A 24,261-nucleotide genomic window follows, 5' to 3' on the forward strand; every position below is an offset into this window, starting at 1 on the left:
TTTGGAAAAAGGCTGCAATGAAACAAAGAGTGAAAAATGTAAAGGGGTCTGAATACTTTCCGTACCCACTGTATATTATGACATGTAGTATGAATAGAAGGCCGTTGTAAGCCTGACTGTGCTTTGTTGGCTTGAGAGCGTTTGTCCACACTGTCTTTAACACCTTTGACTTTTTTAGACTCTGTTTGTAATAGCTTAAGTGGAATAAGGAACCTGTTCCTGTTTAACACCATGTTTGTCTTTTTCTCCTGTCTTTAACAGATTCCCTTTGTACCCCAGAGGAGAGCGCTTTCATTTTGAATATGGTGTCTACTTACTCAACAAGAACATTGCCCAGGTATGAACAGACACACAGTGCACACATATTTGCTCCAAATGTGTCAATGGAAACTTATTCAGACACATTTTTAAAGTGAAAATGTGGATCTGCAATGACTAAAAACCAAGATTTGTTTTGGAACAGTACACTGGTGGGGAAACTAAATTTAGTAGCCCAATGTTAATACTGGATACCTGTCATTCTAAAGCGCTACTCCCACTTCTTGCATTAGTAAATGTGTAACTTTAAAGGCTGGCAAAAATGAAAAGGCTAAGTTCCTACTGAAGACATACACTACCGCTCAAAAGTTTAGGGTTCCATACCACTCCATTATAGACCGAATTACAGCTGACCTGAGTGAGGGGGCTGATCTTCAATGCAATATCCACATAGCCTATTATCAGCAACCATTCATCCAATATTCCAAAGGCACATGCTGTTTACTAATCTGATATCATTTAAAAAAACTAACTAGAAAACCTTTTTTCAATTATTTAAGCACATAATGTAATCTGAAAACTGCTGCCCTGCTTAAACAACAATGCAATTGATTTTAGCCTGTATTCGCTCTACAATGCAATTGAACAGTGCAATGGAAATTTCTAAGTTACCCCAAACGTTTGACCGGTAGTGTAAGTCTTTAGAAACGGGTCACAAATATATAGTTTTGTTTATGAAGAAAAAGCTAAATAATTTCCCGAAACAGCTGGACACTATACTTTCCTAGCAAGGCTTACATGAATAAACAGTCCATTGGTTGGGGACCATTTTCAGCTGCAGATTTGGTGCTCTTCTGAGTAAATGTGGAACAGACTCAAAATACTATTACTACTACTACTATTACAGTTTCCATGTTAATTGTGAAAGAAGCGACTTGTCACTCAGTGAAACATTGATGTGTGTTTATCCATGCGAGTGTCTCATGGTTATACAAATGTTGGTCAGTCCACCTCTTTGGTCCAGACTGATATAAAAACTTTGGGATGAATTGGCATGTCATTTTGTCCAGTACCTAACTAGTTGATGACCAAATACCTGCAAAACTAAGGAAATACCCATCGGCCTTAGCTGTACCTTGTGTTAAGAGGTAATGAACAAATGTTAGCATGCTAAACTAAGATAGTAAACATGATAATAACTATAGCTGCTGAGGCATGTTGGTATTGTCATTGTGAGCATGTTGTTATACTAACAGCGTGTAACTCAAAGCAACCTCTATGCTTGCCACAGCCTCACAGAGTCACTATCATAGCCACAGAGCGTTTTTAATGAGGCTTTAACTGCACAAGTAACACTTGTTATAGAATCAAGTCATTGTTTGGTATATTCATGGGATTTGTTGAAAAGGAAAATATGAAATATCACCAGACTTGTCTTCTGATTTACCTTTTGAAGGAGCAGGTGGTCACAACATCAAATGTTCTGTGTGTGCAGGTCACATTTGGTACAAAAGTTGGACTAATGCTCTAAATTTCTCACCCCATCTTTTATTAACACAAACACCTCAGAGTAGACCTGAACATCAGATCTATATGTGGTTATTACTCCCTTTAGACATATACCACTGGCTTATAACAATTTGCATTCTATTCCCGGTTTTTGACCACATTCAGGCGGGAACGAAGGGCCTCTCCACTGAAAAAGACTGGGCAATTAGCGCTAGCAGGTGGCCGACTTCAAACCCCTGCGCTTTGGGAGGTTTCAGTTCTAATGCCAGACCACAATCTGCTCGCCAATATCTAAGACTGCCATCTTCCCATTAGATTCCATAGATACAAAAATAAGCCAGATAAGAAAACATTTTAGACAGCAAATGAAAATAAGTGCTCTGTGAAACCACCAAAGGGAACGACAAAGTGGTCTGTTGTGTTTTCTAAGCCATTATTCAAAGTACTGTAGTGTACAGTAATATAATGTAATCTGACACTCATTCCATCACGTCAGATCAGTTATCTTTAAATAGCCCAGGTTTGAAATTACAAATTTGCCTCAAGGGGCTTTACAATTTTTACATGGCACCACCCCTTTAGCGGGAAAAAATGGCGGACACTTCAGGAAGAGCAGAGGAAGAACAGAGGAGGAATCCCTCATCCAAGATGGACAGACAGGAAATAGAAGTTGTACAGCATAGACCGGCATAGTAAAATGACAGCATGGACAACCAGGATTGTAAACACGTCCGGGCATAGATTATTGCCTGCCTATCTAAGCACTCTTAATAACTCTCAAGACTGAACACACACAGACACACACAGACACACACACACACACACACACACACACACAACACACACACACTTTAGATTCACCCAAATATTCACCGGCATGCATTTGCACTATTGTGACTTCTAACAGACACCTGGCAAATGTTTTGCAGTTAAGCTCAATGTTTTTTTTTTTTTATACTGCTCATACAGTATATCCCATAGCTGTATTTGTTGGGGACAATATTCAGCTGCAGATTTGGTGCGCTTGTCAGTATTTATATGGCAGAGGGAGGGTACATGTGGGCCCAAAGACCCAAAATACTATCACAGTGCCCAAGTTAATTGTTATGAAACTGTACTTTTGCGTGAAATACATTTAAGTGTACAAGGTAACACAGGATCTACAGACTGACTTAGCTTCTGAAATAGCTCATTGTGATGGTGAAAATGTTTCACATGTAGGACAGTTGGCAGTCATCTACATTCATACCCCTACCTTTCAACTCACATACCCCACTCCCCCCAATCCTTTTTTATCAAAGCCACACATCATGATCTAAGATTTCTGATATTTCTGTCTCATGAATCTTAAGTCCTTCGATGTAGCATTGCATGCTCACCCTTGCTGAAGTTTAATTTGACTACTGATAGAAGGTACATGATTAAAGAGAAATGTTCTTAATCTGACTCGACTTTTCAGCAGTAAAATCTAAAATAAAATTTCTGAATTTGTGGTGCAGTGATGGAGAGATGACTTTTCTGCTATTCAAGAATGGAACACATTCTCAAAAAAAAAATCCGTCATCCAAAATGTGTCATCCTCAAGCTTGGGTTCTCTACCAGAGGCCTGGGAGTTTGAGGGTTCTGCACAGTATCTTAGCTGTTCCTTGGACTGCACTCTTCTGGACAGAGACCTCTGATGTTTTACCTGGATTCTCCTGTAGCCACTTTCCCAGTTTGGGGGTCACAGCCCCCAGTGCTTCGATTACCACTGGCACTGGCATATAAAGTGAGGAAAATAAGTATTTGAACACCCTGTTATTTTCCAAGTTCTCCCACTTAGAAATCGTGGAGGGTTCTGAAATTGTCATAGTCGGTGCATGTCCACTGTGAGAGACATAATCTAAAAAATAAAAAAAAAATCCAGAAATCCCAAAGTTTTTAACAATTTATTTGTATGATACAGCTGCCAATAAGTATTTGAACACCTGTCTATCAGCTAGAATTATGACCCTCAAAGACCTGTTAGTCTGCCTTAAAATGTCCACCTTCACTCCATTTATTATCCTAAATTTGATGCACCTTTTTGAGGTTGTTAGCTGCATAAAGACACCTGTCCACCCCATACAATCTGTAAGAATCCAACTACTTACATGGCCAAGACCAAAGAGCTGTCCAATACACTAGATACAAAATTGTATACCTCCACAAGGCTGGAAAGGGCTAAGGGGAAATTGCCGCGTAGCTTGGTGAAAAAAGGTCGGACTGGGGCTCCATGCAAGATCTCACCTTGTGGGGTCTCAACGATCCTAAGAAAAGTGAGAAATCAGCCCAGAACTACTTGGTAGGAGCTGGTCAATGACCTGAAAGGAGCTGGGACCACCGTTTCCAAGGTTACTGTTGGTAATACACTAAGACGTCATGGTTTGAAATCACGCATGGCACGCATGGCCTGCTTACACCAACACATGTCAAGGCCCGTCTTAATTTTTCCAATGACCATGTGGATGATCCAGAGGAGTCATGGGAGAAAGTCATGTGGTCAGATGAGATCAAAATAGAACTTTTTGGTCATAATTCCACTAACCGTGTTTGGAGGAAGAAGAATGATGAGTACCATACCAAGAACACCATCCCTACTGTGAAGCATGGGGGTGGTAGCATCATGCTTTGGGGGTGTGGGCTGTGGCACACGGCATACTGAATATAGCCCATGCACATAAAAATAAACAAGTTGTTCAAGGTACAACACCTTATGACAACCTTTGATATTAAAAACACTAAAGCTAACATGCTCTGTTTTGAATAGCTTGGTAGGGCATCAGTAGTTTTACAGGATAGCAGCTTTCATTGAAAATCCTGTACCATGCAGACCATGTGGGCCTGGCTACTTAAGGATTACTTATCATGTTGACTCTAAAACAACGTACCGGTGCTACATGGGTAGTCCAGCTCCATGTGAGAGTGATATTGGACCATAGTTTTAAAACCGAAGCAGTCTTAAACATTTCAAAGTAAAAAAAAAAAAGTATTTTATTAAGTTTGTTGTTTTTTCATTTTTGTAACTTGTCTTTAATGGTCGCCTTTTGTTGAGCCAGGTGTGTTCGTCTGGCTCTGTGATACAAAGCAGAGGGCTGATTTCACAACAGAGCCATCTGATTGGCTGATTGGCTGGTTTGCCAAACCACTAAACCCTGGGTGGTAGCTGTCCATCTCTTATTAAATTGCCCTGTGTGGCTGTGTTTGAAAGTTATACAGGGACGCTGGCAAGGGATCAGGGTCACAGCAGGTCCACCCTGCTTTGATCTGGCAGAAGGAGAAGTTTGCTTTCATTAAGCCTCATGCCAAGGCCGGGTGGCTGTTTGGAGCACCCTGGATTTTGGGTGGCAACACACTCCCATGTTGCCACCTCCAGTTCATTTGTTTGACAAAGACGAGTTAAAAGAAAGGCTTTATGGAAATTCAGTCGTTCTCACTATGACTATGACTGAACTCCTCCTTTCTTGTGCAATCAGCAAATATTGTGAAATCTGCAATGCCTGAGTGACTTATGTTTATGTGGAGTGTTATCATGCATACTTTTTCTCTGGTCCCAGTTGGACTGATACCAGAATGTGAATTAAAGACGATGCGTTTTTCTCTAAGCTAAGTTGTGAAATGAATGGCATCTGGCTTTTCTTTAAAGTAGTTGGCCACAGGTATGTAGCTGGGCCTGAAGTGCCCATCCACTGGGATGCACACATGTTAAACCTGCCATTCCTCCATTCACAGAGACAAATTAGCCAAGTTAGTGTGGCTGACTCCAAAGGAAAGGCAGCAGCCTTTTGTTGAAGGCACGCCATGTGTTGCTTTTTACTTTTACTCTCTGTGTTCTCCACTAGGCTACATTGTTGTGAAACCAGCATATGGGGCTGATTAGATGACAACTGATGCTATACAAAATCTCTAGGTTTTTTAAGGAGGAGGGGTGGGAACAACAATTAGCTCTCAGTCACTATGCTTGGCGTATCGTATTTTGTGGGCCTCAGGCACAGGAAACCTACTATTGGGAATTAAAACAGCAAATCTGGTGCGGCACAACCAGGTCACCTCCGGGTTCACCTTTATTTTTGTCTTCTGGGGAAAGTCGCCTTCAGTCTCCCAGGTCTCTGGGCAATTGCATACCATGACCTGCAGGCAGAGTGCCATTCTGGTGGTCTAAGGCATACGTCAGAGCGCCTGTGGCCATTAAGAGTGGCAACTGTGGCTCCATAAAACACGGCTATGACTCATGGGGCAGCCTACTGTGTTTAGTGGTTAGTGGAGGTTGCAGCGAGCGGAACAGGAGCTGGTTGGCTGGGGTAATTCATTTTGAAGCTATGAAACATCAAAAAAAAAAAAAAAAGCAAGGTTAGTTGTAAGAAAAGGGAGAGCTCAGAATGTTTTGGTTACATGGTATTATGATCCACTGGCAATAATCCCAACCTTACAAGGAGACTTGATCTCGATATAATTTAACAAGAGAAATTGTTCTTGTCCTCCACTGACACCACGGAAACCGAGGTTTAAACACAAGTCTCACTTATGCGTAACTAAAAAATGAGCTGACTGGAGAGCAGTCTCTCTGTGTTATTTTTATGAAGAAAACATGGAAATATACTGTGTGTGTCATTAGGTTTGGTGGGCGACTGTAAGCTAACCCATTCACCTTCATTTCTGTTCTATGCACTCTTTTGTCATCTTTGTTAATTTGACATATTCCAAAGTCAAGGTCCTTTTTTTTTTTTTTTTGTCCTGCACCACTGTGACATCTCATAACCCCGGTCAAAAAAGATAGGACATAGTCTTGGCATAGCCCTTGGTGGCTATTAGCTCATGTGATTGTACTTCAATAAAAACCATATGACCCAGGCAAAGACGTGCAAAAAGCGAACATTACAGCTCCCTTGCACCTCATAACTCCTCTCCATTTCAGACAGCGTTGTCAAGAATGTTCAAATTTCCCAATGAAAACTATCTCCACTGGTTGCCTTATTCCCTCTCTTCTGTATTGTGAATGTTGGAGATGGTTGAGTCCACAACAGGGTTTTGTGAATATAGTTAACTCTATAGGGAAACAACGGGCGAACCATGTTTGCACACAGACTCAGTTTTTCCACATTTGACGTTCTTGTAAGCAGTTGTTTGTTTACTCTGTCCATCCACAAGCCTGTGAATCAGAAATGGCTGTGTACAGCAAGTGATTGTTTAATAGTTAGATGACGAATATCAAAACATGTGCTTCAGTCTTCGCAGTATTGTCTAGGACTATTATTGGTTTCTTTTGCTAAATATTTTTGCAAACTTTCCTTCAATTGTATTTCATTTTTACAGTGTTATACCAAATAGGATTGCATGTGTCAGACCCCATGTCCTGAAACCTACGTCTTGTGAGAGTCCTTCCTGGGGGGATAAAAGATCATAGATGACAAGGATCTATTATTAAAGGATACATAATCAATATATTTTCTTATTGTTATAATTATTATTGTTATTATTCAATGTCCAAGGCATTTCTCCCAAGAGAAATGTTTGCCTTTAACTGGTCAAATCTGCGGTATTTATCACCATTTATTTATTCCTCCATTGCTTGAATTCCTTCAAATAAGAGCGGAAATTGGAGCTTCAGCCTATTTCCCAGCACAGTCTTTTTGAGAATTGGTTCATTTTTAGACAGAACTGTTCCAGGTTTCCCTTTAGAAGCGTGTTGGTCTGTCAATCCATGTCCGAATAAGGCTTGCGGTGTGTGACTCACTTCTTGTTGCGTAGCAGAGAATGTTCCAGAAAAATTAAAGGAAAGAAAAACAGGCAATTACATCTTCACTGTCCACTGTCCAAACAGATTCCTCAATGTTCAGAATTTATAATGCGGCCCACTGTACACTGTTTGTTTACCTGAACTCTGGACCACGGCTCCCCAGGCTCTGCCACCATCTCTTCCAGACAGGGTCTGGAAGTAATCAGGCCACTTCAACTGCCTGCTGCCACTCATTGTCTTCATCCTTCCATGACGGCCACATCCGTTTTCCATTTTACAAGGATTGATATGATAAAACACATAATGGACAGGACAGGCATCAGAAAACGTCACACGTCACGACACATTCACAGGAGGAAAGGAGTTAGGCACCAAGTTAGGTTATCTTTTAGGCTGAGCTGCAAAAGTTAATATTTTTGCTTTGGCCCAGGGAAGAATAACCTGAATCTGTATGCTCTGAGCTTCATTTCCCACATGGCCACATGCTGTACAAATGTTGGATAATCACCCCCTTACATGTAATAGAGGATAAGTTATGGACCCTAAATCTGAAATGTGTTTTGCATTCGAACACCATTAAGGTGCCACTTTAAACAAGATCTCTGTTCCCCGTTGACAGTTAAAAGCACTTCATTAATGTACTTTATTGATCAGATTTCAGGCAAGAAATTATTTTTGGCAGGTTAAAAGTGGGTTAAGTTGAGCGCGGTTTGGGTTGCTTTGTGCAATTGTTAACAGCATGACATGAAGGCTGTCTGCTCTCTCCCTCTGGTGATTGATGCACAAACAGAGGGGAGTCACTGTTTTCATGGTGCTGGTTTTAAGATTAGATCCGTCAAAAGGTTGTAGTCTGAAGCCTACAGTGCACTGTTGTCTCATTTGGATTGTACATTGTATGCATTGCACAGACAAGATCTGAATATTATATGATAATAGGGTTTTTTGCTTTTTTTTAATGCAGATTATAGGAGAATTATCCTGCTGTATACATTTGAATTTTTGCTTAGATTTGGGTGTTTTGAAAACATGAAACATGAACTTGGAGCAACCTGTGATTTTTGTGTCTTGGCCCAATCCAAGCAAGAGATGTGTGAGTAGAAGCTTGACCAGCTCTGTGCACTGCTTCGGGGAGAATGGCTATTGAGAAATTACATTTAGATAAGAACTGTTTTTCTGCTCTGGAGAAACTGCCTGTAGGGAAAAAAAACAGTAACGTCATCCTATGGCTCCCTGAAACTCCTTGTTCAAGCTACCTTTTAACCAAACCCAGGCCTTAATGTACACATCTCTATGCCCATTGGTTTTCATAGGCTTACTGTGTGGTCCCTGTTTTCCATCACAAACTTTTGTTGTTAGCTACTGCTCACAGGCAGTGCCACTCATTGGCCAGAGCGAGTTGTTGGTGGCACCCTTTTTACAACCAGAAGTGGGAGAACCCTCTTCTATAAACAGATATTTTCCACATACTGCTAAATCAGGGAGATTGTGGAAAGGCGCTAGTGCGTCTGATGTGCTGTTCTTGCAAAGCTATAATGGCCCTTAGAGGTCCCGTGTTTGATAAGAATGAAGAGTAGAAGTAATTGATGCTCCAGTCCTGACCAGTACAATAGAGAGAGTGGTCTTTGTAGTTCGTCAGCTTGACGTCGGCCAGAAGTTACAATTTACAAGCAGCCCACAGACCGCAGTTGTAAGTGTATGTCACCGTTGTGTGGTTTCCAGTTCTGGGCGTAGATGCGTAGGGAAGGCCGTCAGTGCGCAGCGATTATGCCTGAGCTCCAGGGTTTTACAGGAATTCCTCTGGATAGCCACCTATGACTTTATGAAACACTCAAATCGTCTAATTGAATTTCCACATTTTGTGGTTGGTAGTTCCAGGTTTGTCCATCACCGCAAAGAGGTACCAGAGGAGCTAGTTCCACTAAATATAATGAATATAAATGTTAATCGTGTGTGTGTGTGTGTGTGTGTGTGTGTGTGTGTGCGTGTGTGTGTGTGTGTGTGTGTGTGTGTGTGTGTGTGTGTGTGTGCGCAATACTAAAAGTAAATGTTAATCCTGTGTGTGTGTGTGTGTGTGTGTGTGTATATGTGTGTGTGTGTGAGACAGAGTGAGTGAGTGATTGAAGAGACTCACATGTGCCAAAGTGTTCAATTTTTGTTAGTTATTTAAGCCTTGACCAAAGTTTGGGGTCTTTAGGTTGTCAAGTCAAGCCACAATGTTATGTAATTTGCAGAGATGGATGAGGGCAAAGACGTCATAGGGCAGAGAGGGACCCGTTGTGATTGTATATTTTATCTTATAACATCAGAATTAATAGGTGGACATCCAGAAATGATACGTTTAGTGGCATTTTTAGTTTGCTTTGTTCGCCTTTTATAATCAATCAGCGCTTTGCGGTCATGTTATCATCATCTCAGTACATCTTCTTCCCACAGTTCAGACTGTGGGTTTTACTGGCAAAATGCTCTGAAAACTAGGGGGTTTGCTGTGATTCTAGGTGTTTGGAAAGTGTTGGCTGCTCTGCTCCATCATTAACTTTATAGTGTGTCTGCAGTTTCCAGCTGGTTTGAATTTGTAGCTGAGGCCTGTTTGTTCGTTATCTGCTCTCCTGTTGTCTCACTACATGCATACCACTCTGCTTCAGCACCAAGGCCTTCTCCTCAAGTCCCTTCATTACACACAACTCCTCTGTCTCTTCTCCACTTCATGTTTCTCTGGTAATATCAAAAAAATGTTGGCTTAGGTTGGAAAGGAACTAACTGCTCAGTAGATAAAAGTAAAGAGAAAACCCCATCAGACAGCCCATTGCAAGTTAAATAAGTGCTTTAGTCTTCGCTGGAGGTTACATCTCTTCCTTTGATCATAGTTATGTCATTGTGTGTTTAAATATCTACAGTTTGTAGATTGTTCTGTTTTTCTCTCGGTGAGATAGAGGGAAACTGCACCAAAGCACACAAACTAATAATCCTCTCTGCTTGGGGTCCGTTTCATTCTGCCCGAGCTCAGCTCCTTGGCCCCCGACCAACTTGTCCTAAGAATGGAGAGGGCAGAGACCAAATATATTTTATGTCAGCAAGTTTTGAAAACCTTGTTAATTTATCAAACCCTTTGTGCTGTCATGTGGGTGTTTGGGAGAAGAAGTATTCAATCATGAGCCCCGGCTTTGCAGCTCTTAGAATTAAACAATGCTGGCCTCATCTGGTCAGTATTCGAAAGAAATAGCAGCCGTCCTGGCTCTGTGTTACTCCTTCTATCCGGTCCTGCTTCCATGTGGATTTCATTACAGCCCTTTGACTCTGGCCAATCGGCAGCTTTTCATCTGATGTACTCAGCGGCTCTGGACTACAGAGTTCTTTTAGTGGCACTCACCATCGAGCTAAGAGAGTCAGTGTCTCTTTCCCCTAATTTGGTTTCATCAGGTTGATGTCAGCATTATTCTCTTTCTCTATATGTCAACCGCTCCAACACTCCTCTCTGTCAAATAAAGTCTCACTTCATCAGGCTAGTGTCTCTCTATCTGCCCTGATGTCAGCCTCCATTACTCTGCCAGGAGGAGTGGATATTGGTGAGGTGTCTTTTCTGTCATGTCATCCTCTGTGCCATCCAGCCACAGCTTTCTCTCTATTAATGAAGCGTCTGTGATGAGCCCGAGCCTGTTGTCCCAGAGGCCAAATAATCGTTTTACAGTTATTGGAGAAAGGGGGCTCATGAAAGCAGCTGTTAAATAAACACCAGCTCAAGTTGAAAAAGGTGGCTGCAAGACGAGAGGGCTCCTTTTTTTCTTTTCCGTTGAGAATAATTAATGTAAGCTGTTTTCTCTGAATCCAAATAACTTTATTTCCAAGGTATTAGCTGTATGAAGTTACAGTGTTTGTGTGATCCTGAGACAAGTAACAAAATACATAGCACTTACTGATACCTACAGTATTGGCCTATATAGTGCAATAACATACAATATCTAATATATAGTGCAAGAATAGTAGAGATTTGGCCATGCATATTAATATAATAATGCAGTATCTACATAGAAAGCTGCATTTGGGAACTGTGGCCATTTATTACATAATTTTAAGTAAGTGGTACTTAATTGGATTGAATCACACATTAAAACCACGGCTGAGTGTGTGAAGTGATGGGGAGTGTTGGGGTGGCAGTAGCTCAGTCCGTAGGGAGTTGGGTTGGGAACTGGAGGGTCGCTGGTTAAAGTCTACATACGGACCAAAGTATGGTGGTGGACTAGTGGCTGAAGAGGTGGCAGTTCACCGCCTGAGCACGGCCAAGGTGCTTATGAGCAAGGCACCAAACCCCCTGCTGTTTGGGACAGCTTTCCCGTGGGCAGCCCCCCCCCCCCCCCACACACACACACACACTCTGACATCACTCCATTTAGTGCATGTACTGAGCATGTGTGTGTAATTCAGGCCTGTGTGTAGTAACAGAGTGTAATTGTAATTTCCCCTTGGGGGATTAATAAAGTATACTTTTATATATATATATTATTATTATTATTAAGTCAATGTCACTACTCAAAGGTTGGTTCCAACTGCACTTGAGCTTGTATCATATATTTTTAGATTCAGTTTGATTGCATCTCAACTGGTTTGTTTGTTGTTAGGCTCCAGATCGTTGCTCGCCCATTATGACGCCAAGCAGGCATCTCGTAAGTTTTAGTGGACAAATTATTGCCAATACTGTTGTCGTCCCCATGGAAACAGACCCTTTTTCAAGTTTTAAATGTCTCGGCCAAGTCGTTGGCTTGTGCCTTTCAGACCAATTAGGATGCCGTCCACAGAACACACTACAAATATAAACACAAATGCACATGCAGATGCTGTAATTATGCTGTAATTATTATATATATATACATGTGTTTGGCTTTTATGTGTTTGGAGCCTTAGCCTCACAACCAATGATCAGGGTGAAGCTGTATGGGACAGAACGTTTTTTTTTTAATGGTGGAGCGTATTGCTATGAGAACCGATCAGCCAGAAAAGTCCACCTGTCAGCAGCAGTGACATAATTCATCTCTTCCATCCATGTTGACTAGGCCTTTCTCCACTTGACAACCTCAGCCAGCCTATACCAAATCACCAGTCTGTAGAACACAGAGTTAGGCTCCTTAAATCCAACTGATGAGAGGAGCTGTGTGAACGGTGTTTTTGTAGATTGGTTGTGTATAATTTCACTTGACTTTCAGTTTTAGTTTGTCAAATTTTATTATTGCATCGAAGATTTTAGCCACCTTGCATTTTAATGTCACTGATGAGAACAGATGCTGATCTTTCTGAAGTGTTTGGTTCTAATGAAATTAGTTGTAGGAGAGAGGGGTTGACTTGTATTCCACTTCAACCTTCATTTCAATGCAGCAGTGGCCTTCTTCCAGCTCATTAGAGAGTTAGAAGCCACACGTTTAACCTCACACTCTTTCCCTCATGTTGAATTAATGGAACAACCCACATAGTTGGCTACCAAAAGTGTGTGGAAAAATGAAAAAAAACTTGACCACACAATAGCTATTTGTTTCTTTTACATCAGTCCTGTTTCTGCCTCTCCTCAAGTCCTAATCGTATTCGGTTCCTTGAGAATTGTGTCTCATTTCTGAAAAAAACCGCACATGTATTTATTATGAAAACCCGCAGCTGTTTTTGAACAGGAGTTGGACACATAACATGGAGCTTCATAGTTACATCTAGCATGCATCTGTATTAGGAGAAAGCAATATTACTGAATGTGTTGTCATTTGACTGTGATGCAATCTCCAATGTAAGGTAATAATGTATTACGTTATGTATTATGTTCATTATATTAGAATATCACAGTTCATTTTTTTTGTCTGGCTGTAGCAAAGGGAAGTTGTCTGCAGCTGTCGAGGAAATGCAGAAAATGAATCTTATCATTGTATCCTAGGCAAACAAATTCAGAACCCTGAGCTGGTATAAAGTCGAGTGGGTTTGAACCCTGGACAGCACTCAGTCTCAGGACGTTGTGAGCCTGGATCCGCCAGTCTAATCACAGATTACACCTCTTTATCGGATTTGAAAACAAAGCAGCAAAGTATTTCATTGCTTTTCTAGGTAGGATCAAATATTGTACAGTAAATTGTCTCCGATTCTCATCAGCAACTATGACAAAATCTTTCTGTATTGGACTATGGTTCCTAACAGTGCAGCCCATTTGCAGTGCAAAAAACGAGTTTTAACAACCTTTAATACTATGCAGGGTCACAGTTGAACAAACCCAGATGAGCAGAGAATGCTTCAGGCTCTCCAAAGTAAACCGGACACGGCCTATACTCCTCCGTGGCGGGTTTCAATTTGATACTTGGAGCCAATAAAAAAAAAAGGTTATTTTTCCTCTCTTTTGTTTATTGAAAGGTTGCTGCTTTGTAATTTTTAACCCCTTCTTAAGAATTAATTTTCATCGCTACTCTATTTGATGAACATATGCATTGGATTTTACTGCACAATTTGTTTACAGTTACGTTTGTGACTCAGTCTATGACTGGAGAGATGAGTTAACAAGCTGAGTCACTACTGTTATCCCCTTTAGGTTATGTAGCACTCAACCATCTTACAGTGTAATATCACTTTTTTCATCAATGAAATCCTGGATGGGGCAACAGAGTTTAAGTTGGTCAAGTGTGAATCTAAAATTGGTGGGAACTTGTGCATACCTCTAATACCACATTTTACTTTAGCTGTTCTGTTCTGTGTTATTCTTCCCGTGTAAGAGTTCTTTCTGAAGCATTATGTGGACTTTGCCAGCGGCTCCTGGAAAGCTGACCGCAATCTCAGATCTGTTCTACAAGACCTTAGACATAGCTGATCTGTCAGCTTACAACTAGGATGCCTGCTAATACTTAATATGTTCATGGCCGTATCCTGATGGCTCTGTCTGGCTCCCACACATTTATACAGATACACACGGGGAAAAAAATCTTACAAAATCTGTGTGTACAATTCAGTACAGTCAATAAATATACGTACATTGCATGTAATGCACATAGCCAAATCCTTCAAACATGTGGAAGTATTAAATAGCTCTCATTTTATAATATATCACATTTTTTCCTCACCAACCTAAATGCCTCCACAGAGCAGTTTGATGCTGCATATTTTATCCTGGTAGAATAGCAGCACAATCTGTCTGGAAATCCCTTTGAACTCTGCATAATACTGGATATCTGAGCTTTAATCCAGGGCTCTCTGGTTACTGTTTGTTAGGACGTATGATGTAGTAGGATGTAGTTGGCCAGTTAGTTGAACTGTTGGCCAGACATGGTCATTTTACTGTCGTCAAGGTGCTATTTCTACTTGACAAATTGTTTTTACCTCGTTAGCTAAAACAGGTTTACAATGTTATTTGCCAGATGCAAATGTTTTCTATTTTTATGTAGTGAGGACTAGTGAGAAACAGCCAAACTATAGCCCACATCCATTATTATTCATTCTTTGATGGCTCAGTCACACTTTTAGATTGTTAAAATAACTCCAGACATTTGGATAAGTAGCTCTCAACAACCATAACTGGGAAAGCAATCACTTTGTAAGTTAGTAACTGAGACAGATGAAGAGGAATGTACAAAGTATGCCTGCCCAGGCTCTCCCTCTGACCTCCAATCAAGTGGTAATACTAAAAGAAAATCTCAGTCGTAAAGCCATCCACAAAATAAAGAGGAAACGAAAAGAAAATAATATGCCCATTCACTAGGAGTGGAAGGGAGAGGAATTGTGGGCAGCATGAAGCCGGGATAGGCACCTGCCCACAAACCATATATTCATCCTCCTCTCTGGCCTACTATTTTCCTAGGGGCCTTGTAGAAACTCAACACACACATAAAAAAAAAAAGATTTCCCTTGTAAAATACCACAACACTTTTATTCCAAATAATAAAATGAGTGTGATCAGACTGTCTAAAATAATGTTTTAATGACTATATTTGGTGGCTTAATTTAAAAGGCATACCACAACTAGGGCAGCGTTTGTTGTGTTAGTTGGGAACACTTTCCTTTTAATAATGTATCTTTCCAATCCGAGGTGTAGACATTGGACCCAGGCTATCCTCCATTTGACTGCAGTCACCCTGACTGCCACCCTTCGCCATTCAGACCACAAACGTCTGTGGCTTTTCCTCAGGAAAAAGCACTGAATGCTTTGAATGTGAATATTCAAAGCATTGAATTAGCAGTATTCTCCTATTTGTGTGTCTCAGTAAACATAATACAACTTTTTTATCTGCCACATGGCATTGTTTTGTATTGATTAAATTCCACTTTGCAACACAGTTTTACAACAAATATCTTATTTATTGATATTGATTCGTTGCAATATCAATCAATCAACACCAGATTCTTTTGTACCTTAAAATAATGTTTCCTAAATCATTCCAGTGGTTCATTAACTTGTTTGCATGAGACATAAGAATGATGGTAATGGACAATTCCGCTCACAACCTGTAGGGGGAACGACGAGGAAAAGTGCTAATGCTAAATTATGTTAATCTTGGTAGGTAACATAAGATTACAACACCGTTCAACACAATCAGGTATTTTTAGTATGATTGTTTTGACCATGGTTAACAACTCTGGGCTAACCCACGAATTCATCTGTAACGTTAAATATATAGATAGACGACTAATCTAATTATAGTTTAGCCAGCTAGCACTCCCCTGTCTTCTGCCTCAGACTCCCGGCACTGCAAGGCTTAAGGCGCTGACAACAGCCCCGGCCCGGGGACACATCCGCAGTCAGCCCCCAGCCAGCTAGCAGCCGTCGCGGTCAGCACCTAACTCTGGTGCTAAGGACATTAACGGTAGTTTACTGAACCATAGTCAGAATAGCAGCTATTCGTAACGTTGTGTCAAAACGTTAAACAGTTAAATTTACCCGACAAAAGTGGGGATAATGCAAAACAGGGCTAATAGTAATGGTAATTTAAAGATGTGGTAGCACTGGATCTTGAAAGGAAGGATAACTCTTTGAGTTGAAAAGGGTGTGTTGCGATTTTGCCTTCTCACTCCGCGACAAAGGTTTGTGGAGCGTAGTGTCGCGATTTTGGTTTTATTTTCCAGATCGTAACAGCCCTAGTTACTTTACAGCAATAGCTTGGCTCCAGTGTTACAGCGATGAGGGGGAATAGCCTTGCGGACCAAAGCAACCTTTTAAGGAAGGTGGCTTGTCCAATGCTGTAGGTGTCACTATGGCATACAACACTCATTGGCCTCCTGTGCTGACCAGCCCATACATAGACTAAATAACCACATCTTGAAGGGGTTTCATTAAGACTGTAGGCATGGCAATACCTACCTCCCACCCTCCCTGCAGTTAGTAGGGTCAGAGGAGACTAACATTGGTCTCTTGTCACCGGTGGTCTCCCTAACTGAATTTCCTATTCATCTCACACAGCCTTTCCCGTAATTATGTAAATCTGTTGACCGAATTTGGCGGCAATATGATACTCCACAAAGTGTAACAACAAGTAATGCGACAGAAGGATCTGGTTTGAATTAAGGCTGCATTTGAATCAGACATAGGCCCAGTGAGTGCACCACACCTGTGTTAGATTACTGCGGTATAAGATAGAACAGAGAGAGTAGAAAGAGCAGAGTTAAAGGACGTTAAATGAAGTGGAAGAACTTAGAGAATGCAATATAAAAACTGTTTTATTACACGCTTGTCTGAAATGGCAACAGGGACAGGAAGTAGAACGAATATTACATTTCAGTTATGTTGAGGAAGTGCTTAAACATATAGTATGAACCATGCAGCCAGGCAGTTCCCATGGACACAAGGGTTAAGTTCGCTTTGGTTCTTAAAGATCTTACAATGATAAGGCCGCGGCTAAAGTTAATAACTTAGTCAAACACCATAATCTTCAACATACTGCTCCCCTGTCTGCTATCTAATCTCCTAGAGGTGTGGATATGTTGTGAAAAGGCTCTTTAAGGCCCTGCACATCTTGAGAGGCCTCTGAAAGGCAATTATTGTCAAAGTTGCAATGAAGGCAGATATTCCAGGCCTCTAGCACAACATCTTCCTGCATGTTTAAGTAGGAAAGCTGACCAGCAATTTCACCGAACTCCCTCTTCAACTTGGAACAACAACAACAACCAAAGGACACATTTTTACTACACATTTAATTTAAGCTCTGCTCTAAGTATCTTGCTCACATGCCTGAGCAAGATAATTGTGAATATTAGATTTGAGTGCTTTAGATCAGTTACAGGGCTCCGTAAACTGAGCTACGGACCTTTTAGATAATAGAGGCTGATAAAAGCCATAAAGTATTAACCTACGACTTTCATTCACCACAGAACCAGTCCTGTTGCAACTCTTCAAATTCAGTCAAACCAGTTCGGTCTAGCTAGTCCCTTTTGAAAGTTCTAACACTTCCTTAAACAGTCAGGGCTGCTCAGCAGAAGAATGGTCTTTGATTGCTACAACCTGAAAGTGTTCTTTATCTGCTTCCATCAACCACTTAAAACTCATATCTAAAAAAAAAAAAATTGAATTTGAAATCTATCATAAACAAACTAGAGCAGGTGTATTTATATTGCAGGTATGGTATTTCATCACTGTGAATGTAACTGTAATTAATTTAGTTAAGGCCTGGACTGCTGACATTGGTTATTCTTTTTTATCGCTTGTGTTGACAAATTTCTGGAATTGACGGGAACAGTTAATCAACCATTCAACATTTAATATTGACATAAAATCTGATAATGACCTGAAACACTTGATCTGACGTCTGTCCAATCAGTGCAAAATACACATGGTTCTGGCAAAGGAAATTTTGTATCATTGGTAAACTCCATTGATTCAGCTCTACTCTTTTTATCTGCGTGTTTAATTTGGAATGGATATGATGTACAGTACAATCCCTGGAGCTTAAGAGATCCTATACAGAACAGTTGGTTTACGTCCTCTGAACATTTAATTAAAATAAACTAATACAGACAAAGTAATAACTTCTTTGTTGATACTTGTTTTGTCTTTCTGTTTGCCCTTTACAACGTTTGAGGCCAGGCCATTTGGACCAACAATAACTTCTTTAACCATTTGGCCACTCGATGGCCCCAGTTATTATGTTGAAGTGTCATCATTTCTGTATGGCATTTTCTGCGCTGTCTACATCCAATGTAACTAAGTGTAAATGTGACAATATGAAATAAGTATTGGGATTTTAACTCAAAATGTAACATGGAAAATAATGAAATACCTTGCAAGTTATCTATGAGACAGCAGATATTCTTCTCATTATGAATATGTGGGAAGATAATTTCTATGGTAAGCAAACGCCTGCAGTGTTTATGAATCCAGATTCCCAGTTTGGCTTAAAGACTGGATGATGATGACCGTGGCATGTATTCAAAGCCAGAAAACAGCTCGGAGTTGGAGGGAAGGGAATTTCTTTTGTGGATAAATTGTATGACTTTAGCCAGACTCAAACAATGTTTCAGCCTTGCTCTGTATATTTATTGAGACACATGAATAGCTGCTGGAATTAATCAAGTTGGATTTCATATTCAACGCTGTACCACATGATTTTTGAGGCTTTGAGCCTCCATTGTAAGGCATTATCTACAGTTCTCTTACAAAGCTGCAAATGTAAAATCGGAAAACAGCAGGTCAGCGAATAACAACAATGGATGGCTATGAATACACATGAAATGAAAACATTATGGAGCAATAAGAATAAACAGAATATTTACATATCGTATCGTTATCATCTCGTTCTTCTGTAAAACATCTTTACCACCGTTCTTTCACTTTGTCTCCCAGCCTCCATCTGCAACCGCTTTGTCTCGGCCATTTTGTGCGCATCCTGGTCAACATTTCACCGTAACTTATTTAGTGGATGAGTGAAGGTTGTACAGAGCGAGTTTCATTACGTGCCCAAGATAAGCCAGATGGGCGGAATCATTGGAGCACCGCACTGCTGCCAACATAATCAACCATTTCAAATCCACCAGTGAGCTAGAAAGAGCTTCTCAGAGGGGGGATCCTGTCTAATATAATTTGAAAGAAGTTTTGGAGACAACACAAGCCAACATACATGCCGATAAGACCAGAAAGTACAATCTTACTCCATATTTCCATAGAGCCTTTCATATATCACAACTATGGACAACGTCAGTGGTTCTGGGTGTGTTTCTTAACCTTACATTATCACCCCCGAACATTGCTGTTTTTGGCTACGCGTGTCTAGGTAAATGTTTTAGTATGCATGCACGTTTTCAACCTTTGTGTCAAGAATTCATGTTTTTGCAATTGGTTTCTGGCATTTCTGTCACAGCTGCTTTAGATGAGACATGGACCAAACTGATTGTGACCTCTTCTCTCACATTCCTTTATTCCAAATTAAGGTTTTTTTGGGGGGGTGACAACTTTATTTCTCAATGATACTTCCTCAAAGTCAATTTTATGAATTATCCCCAAGCCACAAGTGTAAGGTCAATATATTTCATCATTCTGTCCAGAATTATGTTGACTTTTTTTGCGATTGTTATGGCCCAAAATGCCTGATTTCGCAGGAACTTTTGTAAAAAATTGCGATAAAAGTTGCAAGATCCTTTGTATGTTTGTTGCAATGATGTTGCGGCAGACAGTGAATTGCAAAAAAAGTTGCAATTTTTGTTGTTGTATAGTTCTTTTGAAATAAAAAGGAAATTTGTTTTGGGGAGAATAATTTTAACTCTGGACTAAATTTGACTTGTAACCTTACCAAAAAGCCTCAGGATGCTGCAAATGTTGATATCATGTGAAAATAGCTGGTGGATTTATGACAAAGACCATGTCTGTCACTGACTTGTTGATCTTTACATTGTTAGTTAATTTCCTAACCTGGCATGGGACACACCAGGATTGATAAAGGACTTATTGGACATAACTTGATGGGTCATTGCATCCTGTACGTCTCATCTCCGGTTTAATCAAACCTGTTCTCGCTCTTTTTGTTAATTTCTTTGTTATTTCTATCCACTGCTCATGAACTGGACTTTCGTGCAAAATGGGCATAACGTGCAAGTATCAGAAAGTAAAGCGTTGATGAATGATGGCGTACAAATGAAATATTGTCTTAATGCAGTTTGGCTGCTTATTATTTGATATTACGATAGAAATTAAAAAGCAATTATATATTCAAAAGACATTTTATACTGTTTCGACGATATACTGTATATCGCCACATCGCCCAGCCCTAGTGGAAAGTACAATTCAAGTGAGATGGTAAAGATCAGTTGCCATGGTAACTACCTCGTTTTCACTTTCTGTTTCAGCTGCAAAGTGAGAAAAACAAAAACGTTTTATTTACCATGTTCAAAGTAATCGTCAAACACAGTTCTGTCATATTGTTGGGTTAAAGTAAATATACTGTGTAACACCAAAACTTGTGAGGTCTGCTTTTGCAGCTTGGCCACAAAAGATAACGCCAGTGCTGTAATTCTTCTGGACGAGTCAAACTGTTTATTACAACGTCAAAACAATATTTCAGACATAAAATCCCTGTACATGTAAATATAGTGTTGTAATGTACGTTGTGACTAACCATATTGGCCAACTGAGGTGAATCGTGTGTTTATTTGCTCAAAGCTGGACTTGTAAAAGTTGGCAACAACAGATCTGTTGGCAAACAGAAAAAACCCAACTCTAAGCTTATGTGTGGCTCACAGGGCTGTAAACAAAGATCTAAGATAATTGGATCGATGTGCCACTGTTTGAGTTGGTTATAAGAAAACAAAGAGACATAATTAGAGAATTAAAACAGGAACATGCATCAATAAATGTAACAACCACAATAATGAAGGGAGTAAAAGTTCACCTGCTACAAACAGGAAAGTCGGCGCTTGCAAATTCTTGGCTAGAGTTGCTTAATCATGAAACAAACATGTTTGTGTGGGGTATGTGGTTTTAATAAGCCAGCCAAACGGACACCATAGAGGCCCAAAAACCCCTCTCACTAGCCATTCTTGTCTGAAGTCAAATTTGTATTTGTATTAAAATCTTTGCCAAATGGCCCGTGACCTTACCCACCATATAAGTAAAAAATAAAAGTGAATGCATATATCGGAATCTATTATTTCTTGTTTTCACTATTTCACTAAACTCATTAGCCACATGCGTCACATTTTAACAGTAACGGTACACTAAAGGAGCACATTTAGTTTTGACTACTGTGCTTGTGTCTTTTTTACTCTCAAACTAGTCAGTTGATTGTGCAGTTTAACTGACCACTTTGTTTGATGTACATGTCACTGGAACACTGTTAGCTTTGACTTTATAATCAACAGTCCTGCATGCTGACTTTAAAGCACTTCCTAGCACTAACAGCAGAAATTATGGTAGAAGTGACAGGAACTCTTCCACTAAATTGTGACAAATTAGTCCACACAAATGTTCATAATTTGTCACAGGACAATTTATTACGCCATGGTGTCTTTCAGCTCTTCTATTGTTTGTTTTTCACAGCTTGTTATTAATTCACTGGTATGCAAGCTGTTCATGAATCAGTCATCTTAACCAGAAGAGACGCAGCCCTGAAATATTGTCAGTGGCAGGTTGTCTCCCATAGCTCCAGTTCTTTACGCATAAGGTCTATGTATGGAGACTGTGTCAACCTCACAGTCTCTGCTGAAGTATCCTGTCCAAGGTTTGACCAGAGGGATGGTGGAGGGAGGAACACCTGGTTAGCCCCTCTTTAACAAGCTGTCACAGGACCTAATGAGCTCCCTGATTGTCTTCCCCAGGGAGTATGTAAAACCTATGTTCTCTGTAAAATAACCATTTCTATTTACCCCATTGGACAAATGGTGATTATAAATCACTGGATAATTGTCCATGATGCAGGTCAGGCATGCACCGAATACTCCAGAGTTTGATTTGGAGACTTTTGACCTATTGACATATGAACACTCTTGATGAAAATATCCTGCGTCCCAGATTTCCATCCACTGGCCATCTCCAGTGACGATGGAAGACCACTTGTCATACAATGCCAATACCACGAAACAGTTAAACCTCATAAAATAAAAGGTGTGTGTGTGTGTGGGGGGGGGGGGGCTGGTCTCCTGGGCCTCCCTTCTACACCACATCATCAGCAATCAACCTCAAAATTCTCTGCAGCCCGCCCACATTTGTGGTCTAATGTGAGAATGATTAGTACTGACAAACCCAAGGAAACAGTAATACGTGGCATAAGCCAGGCTGTGTTTGTTTAGCCTCTGTACAAAGCTCAGGGCAAACAAGCAGGTTTTGCCAAATGATGGGTGGCATGTACTGTAAACTGACTGGTTCCCGCCGGCTAAAGTCAGTTTGAGAGTGTGTTTGTGTGGTCGTGGCTCCAGTGGATTGGCAGGCTGGGACTGTATACACTGCTGCATTCTGTGGGCTGTTACTTTATCTTTGAGATGGATGAGGATGAGTCTTCTTATTCTCAAACGTGACAGGTCAGTTGCATTCATCCTCTAAACTCTCACACAGACTCATACCAACCCTTGCAGTCATACCAACTGATTACCCACTGCTGCGGAGTCTCCACAGCTCTGAGTGGGTGTTGTAGAATAGCTAAACAGGAAAGGGAGTGTCCAGACACAAAGGTGTGAGCAGCGATGGGGAGACCTGGCCAGATCTGTTTCACTATGTCATCATGTGAAAGCCCCCCCACCCATCAACTCTTCTCACCTTTCAGCCGTTCTCAATGGGCCCTGGGAATTTCTCACCACGATCTGGTTAGCCCCATTACAAAGAACCCCGTGGCCAGCAGCTTTGAAAGCAGTCTTCCATACACATAGGCACAAGCACGCAAAGGACTCCAGCAGCATTCATCACAATGATGGATGAAAGGGAAACTAGACATGACAAGCTGTCTTAAGTGGATTGATCCTGAGCAATTTGTATGATCTGGTCTGAAGCTGTTGACATAGGAGGTTGTTTCTTGTTGCCCTGTTTGTGTAAAAATTCTCTGTGGTAGTCACTTTACTGGGTTGTGGAAATAATTCACAGGTTTTCGTTTGCATTCCGTACGACAGAAATCAATTTGCTGTGCCTTTTAAAAAAAAAAAAAAAAAAAAAAAAAAAGTTTTTAAACTGCGTGTAAAGTACACACATCATGCCTCGTATCAGTTACAACACACTCCCAAAGACCAGTTTGGGTTCACAGACCAGAATCTAAACCTCCCCGCTCAGCTGTTTGTTTCCATCCTACAGTCAAAACCTTCATGGTGCCGACATCTGGAAATGACACCCAGCTTCATGTCACTAAGCTGCGCCGTACATTTCTTCTTCTTTTACAACATTCTCTGTTCTCTTTTCCCCCAGATGACACAGCTAGGTCACTAATGTGTTTCTGCTTGTCTCAAGTGAGCAGAGAAGAAGAGAGGGGGTTGATGCTTGCATATTCGACAGCCTGCGTCCAGGATATATGCCTTCCCAGGACAAAGGCCATGAGTAACACACATATATACACATACAGTGCACCCTGAGGAGAAACTTAATGCAGCTTCCACCAGTGAGGGCCAGACCACTCTATGAATATTGATTGAGTCTGGCTGGCTGAGCACTGGGTCAACTGTAGGGCTGCAGTATTCAGTCTTCCAAACTGTCTGAATGTGTTTAACACATCTCACAACAAAGACGGTGTGAAGCAGCAGTCACTCCGTGCTGGTGGCTCTGCACTGCTGCCAACCAGACACTTAGCTCAAGTGTTGTTGGTACCCACTGGCAGAGATTTGGCAAAAGCCTGAGT

At 40.8% G+C, this 24,261-nt stretch overlaps 1 protein-coding gene across 2 annotated transcripts in view; it reads left to right on the top strand.

The window, feature by feature from the left end:
- uvrag (UV radiation resistance associated gene) overlaps window positions 1-24,261 on the top strand; it is a 91,254-nt gene that overhangs the window by 53,379 nt on the left and 13,614 nt on the right. For both annotated transcript variants that reach the window (XM_034889552.1, XM_034889553.1), the window contains one exon: window positions 262-337. In XM_034889552.1, coding sequence (XP_034745443.1) covers window positions 262-337 — 76 coding nt within the window. The remainder of the gene's footprint in view (window positions 1-261; window positions 338-24,261) is intronic.

This window comes from Etheostoma cragini, chromosome 13, assembly GCF_013103735.1.
Source record: "Etheostoma cragini isolate CJK2018 chromosome 13, CSU_Ecrag_1.0, whole genome shotgun sequence".
NCBI classification, from domain to species: domain Eukaryota; kingdom Metazoa; phylum Chordata; class Actinopteri; order Perciformes; family Percidae; genus Etheostoma; species Etheostoma cragini.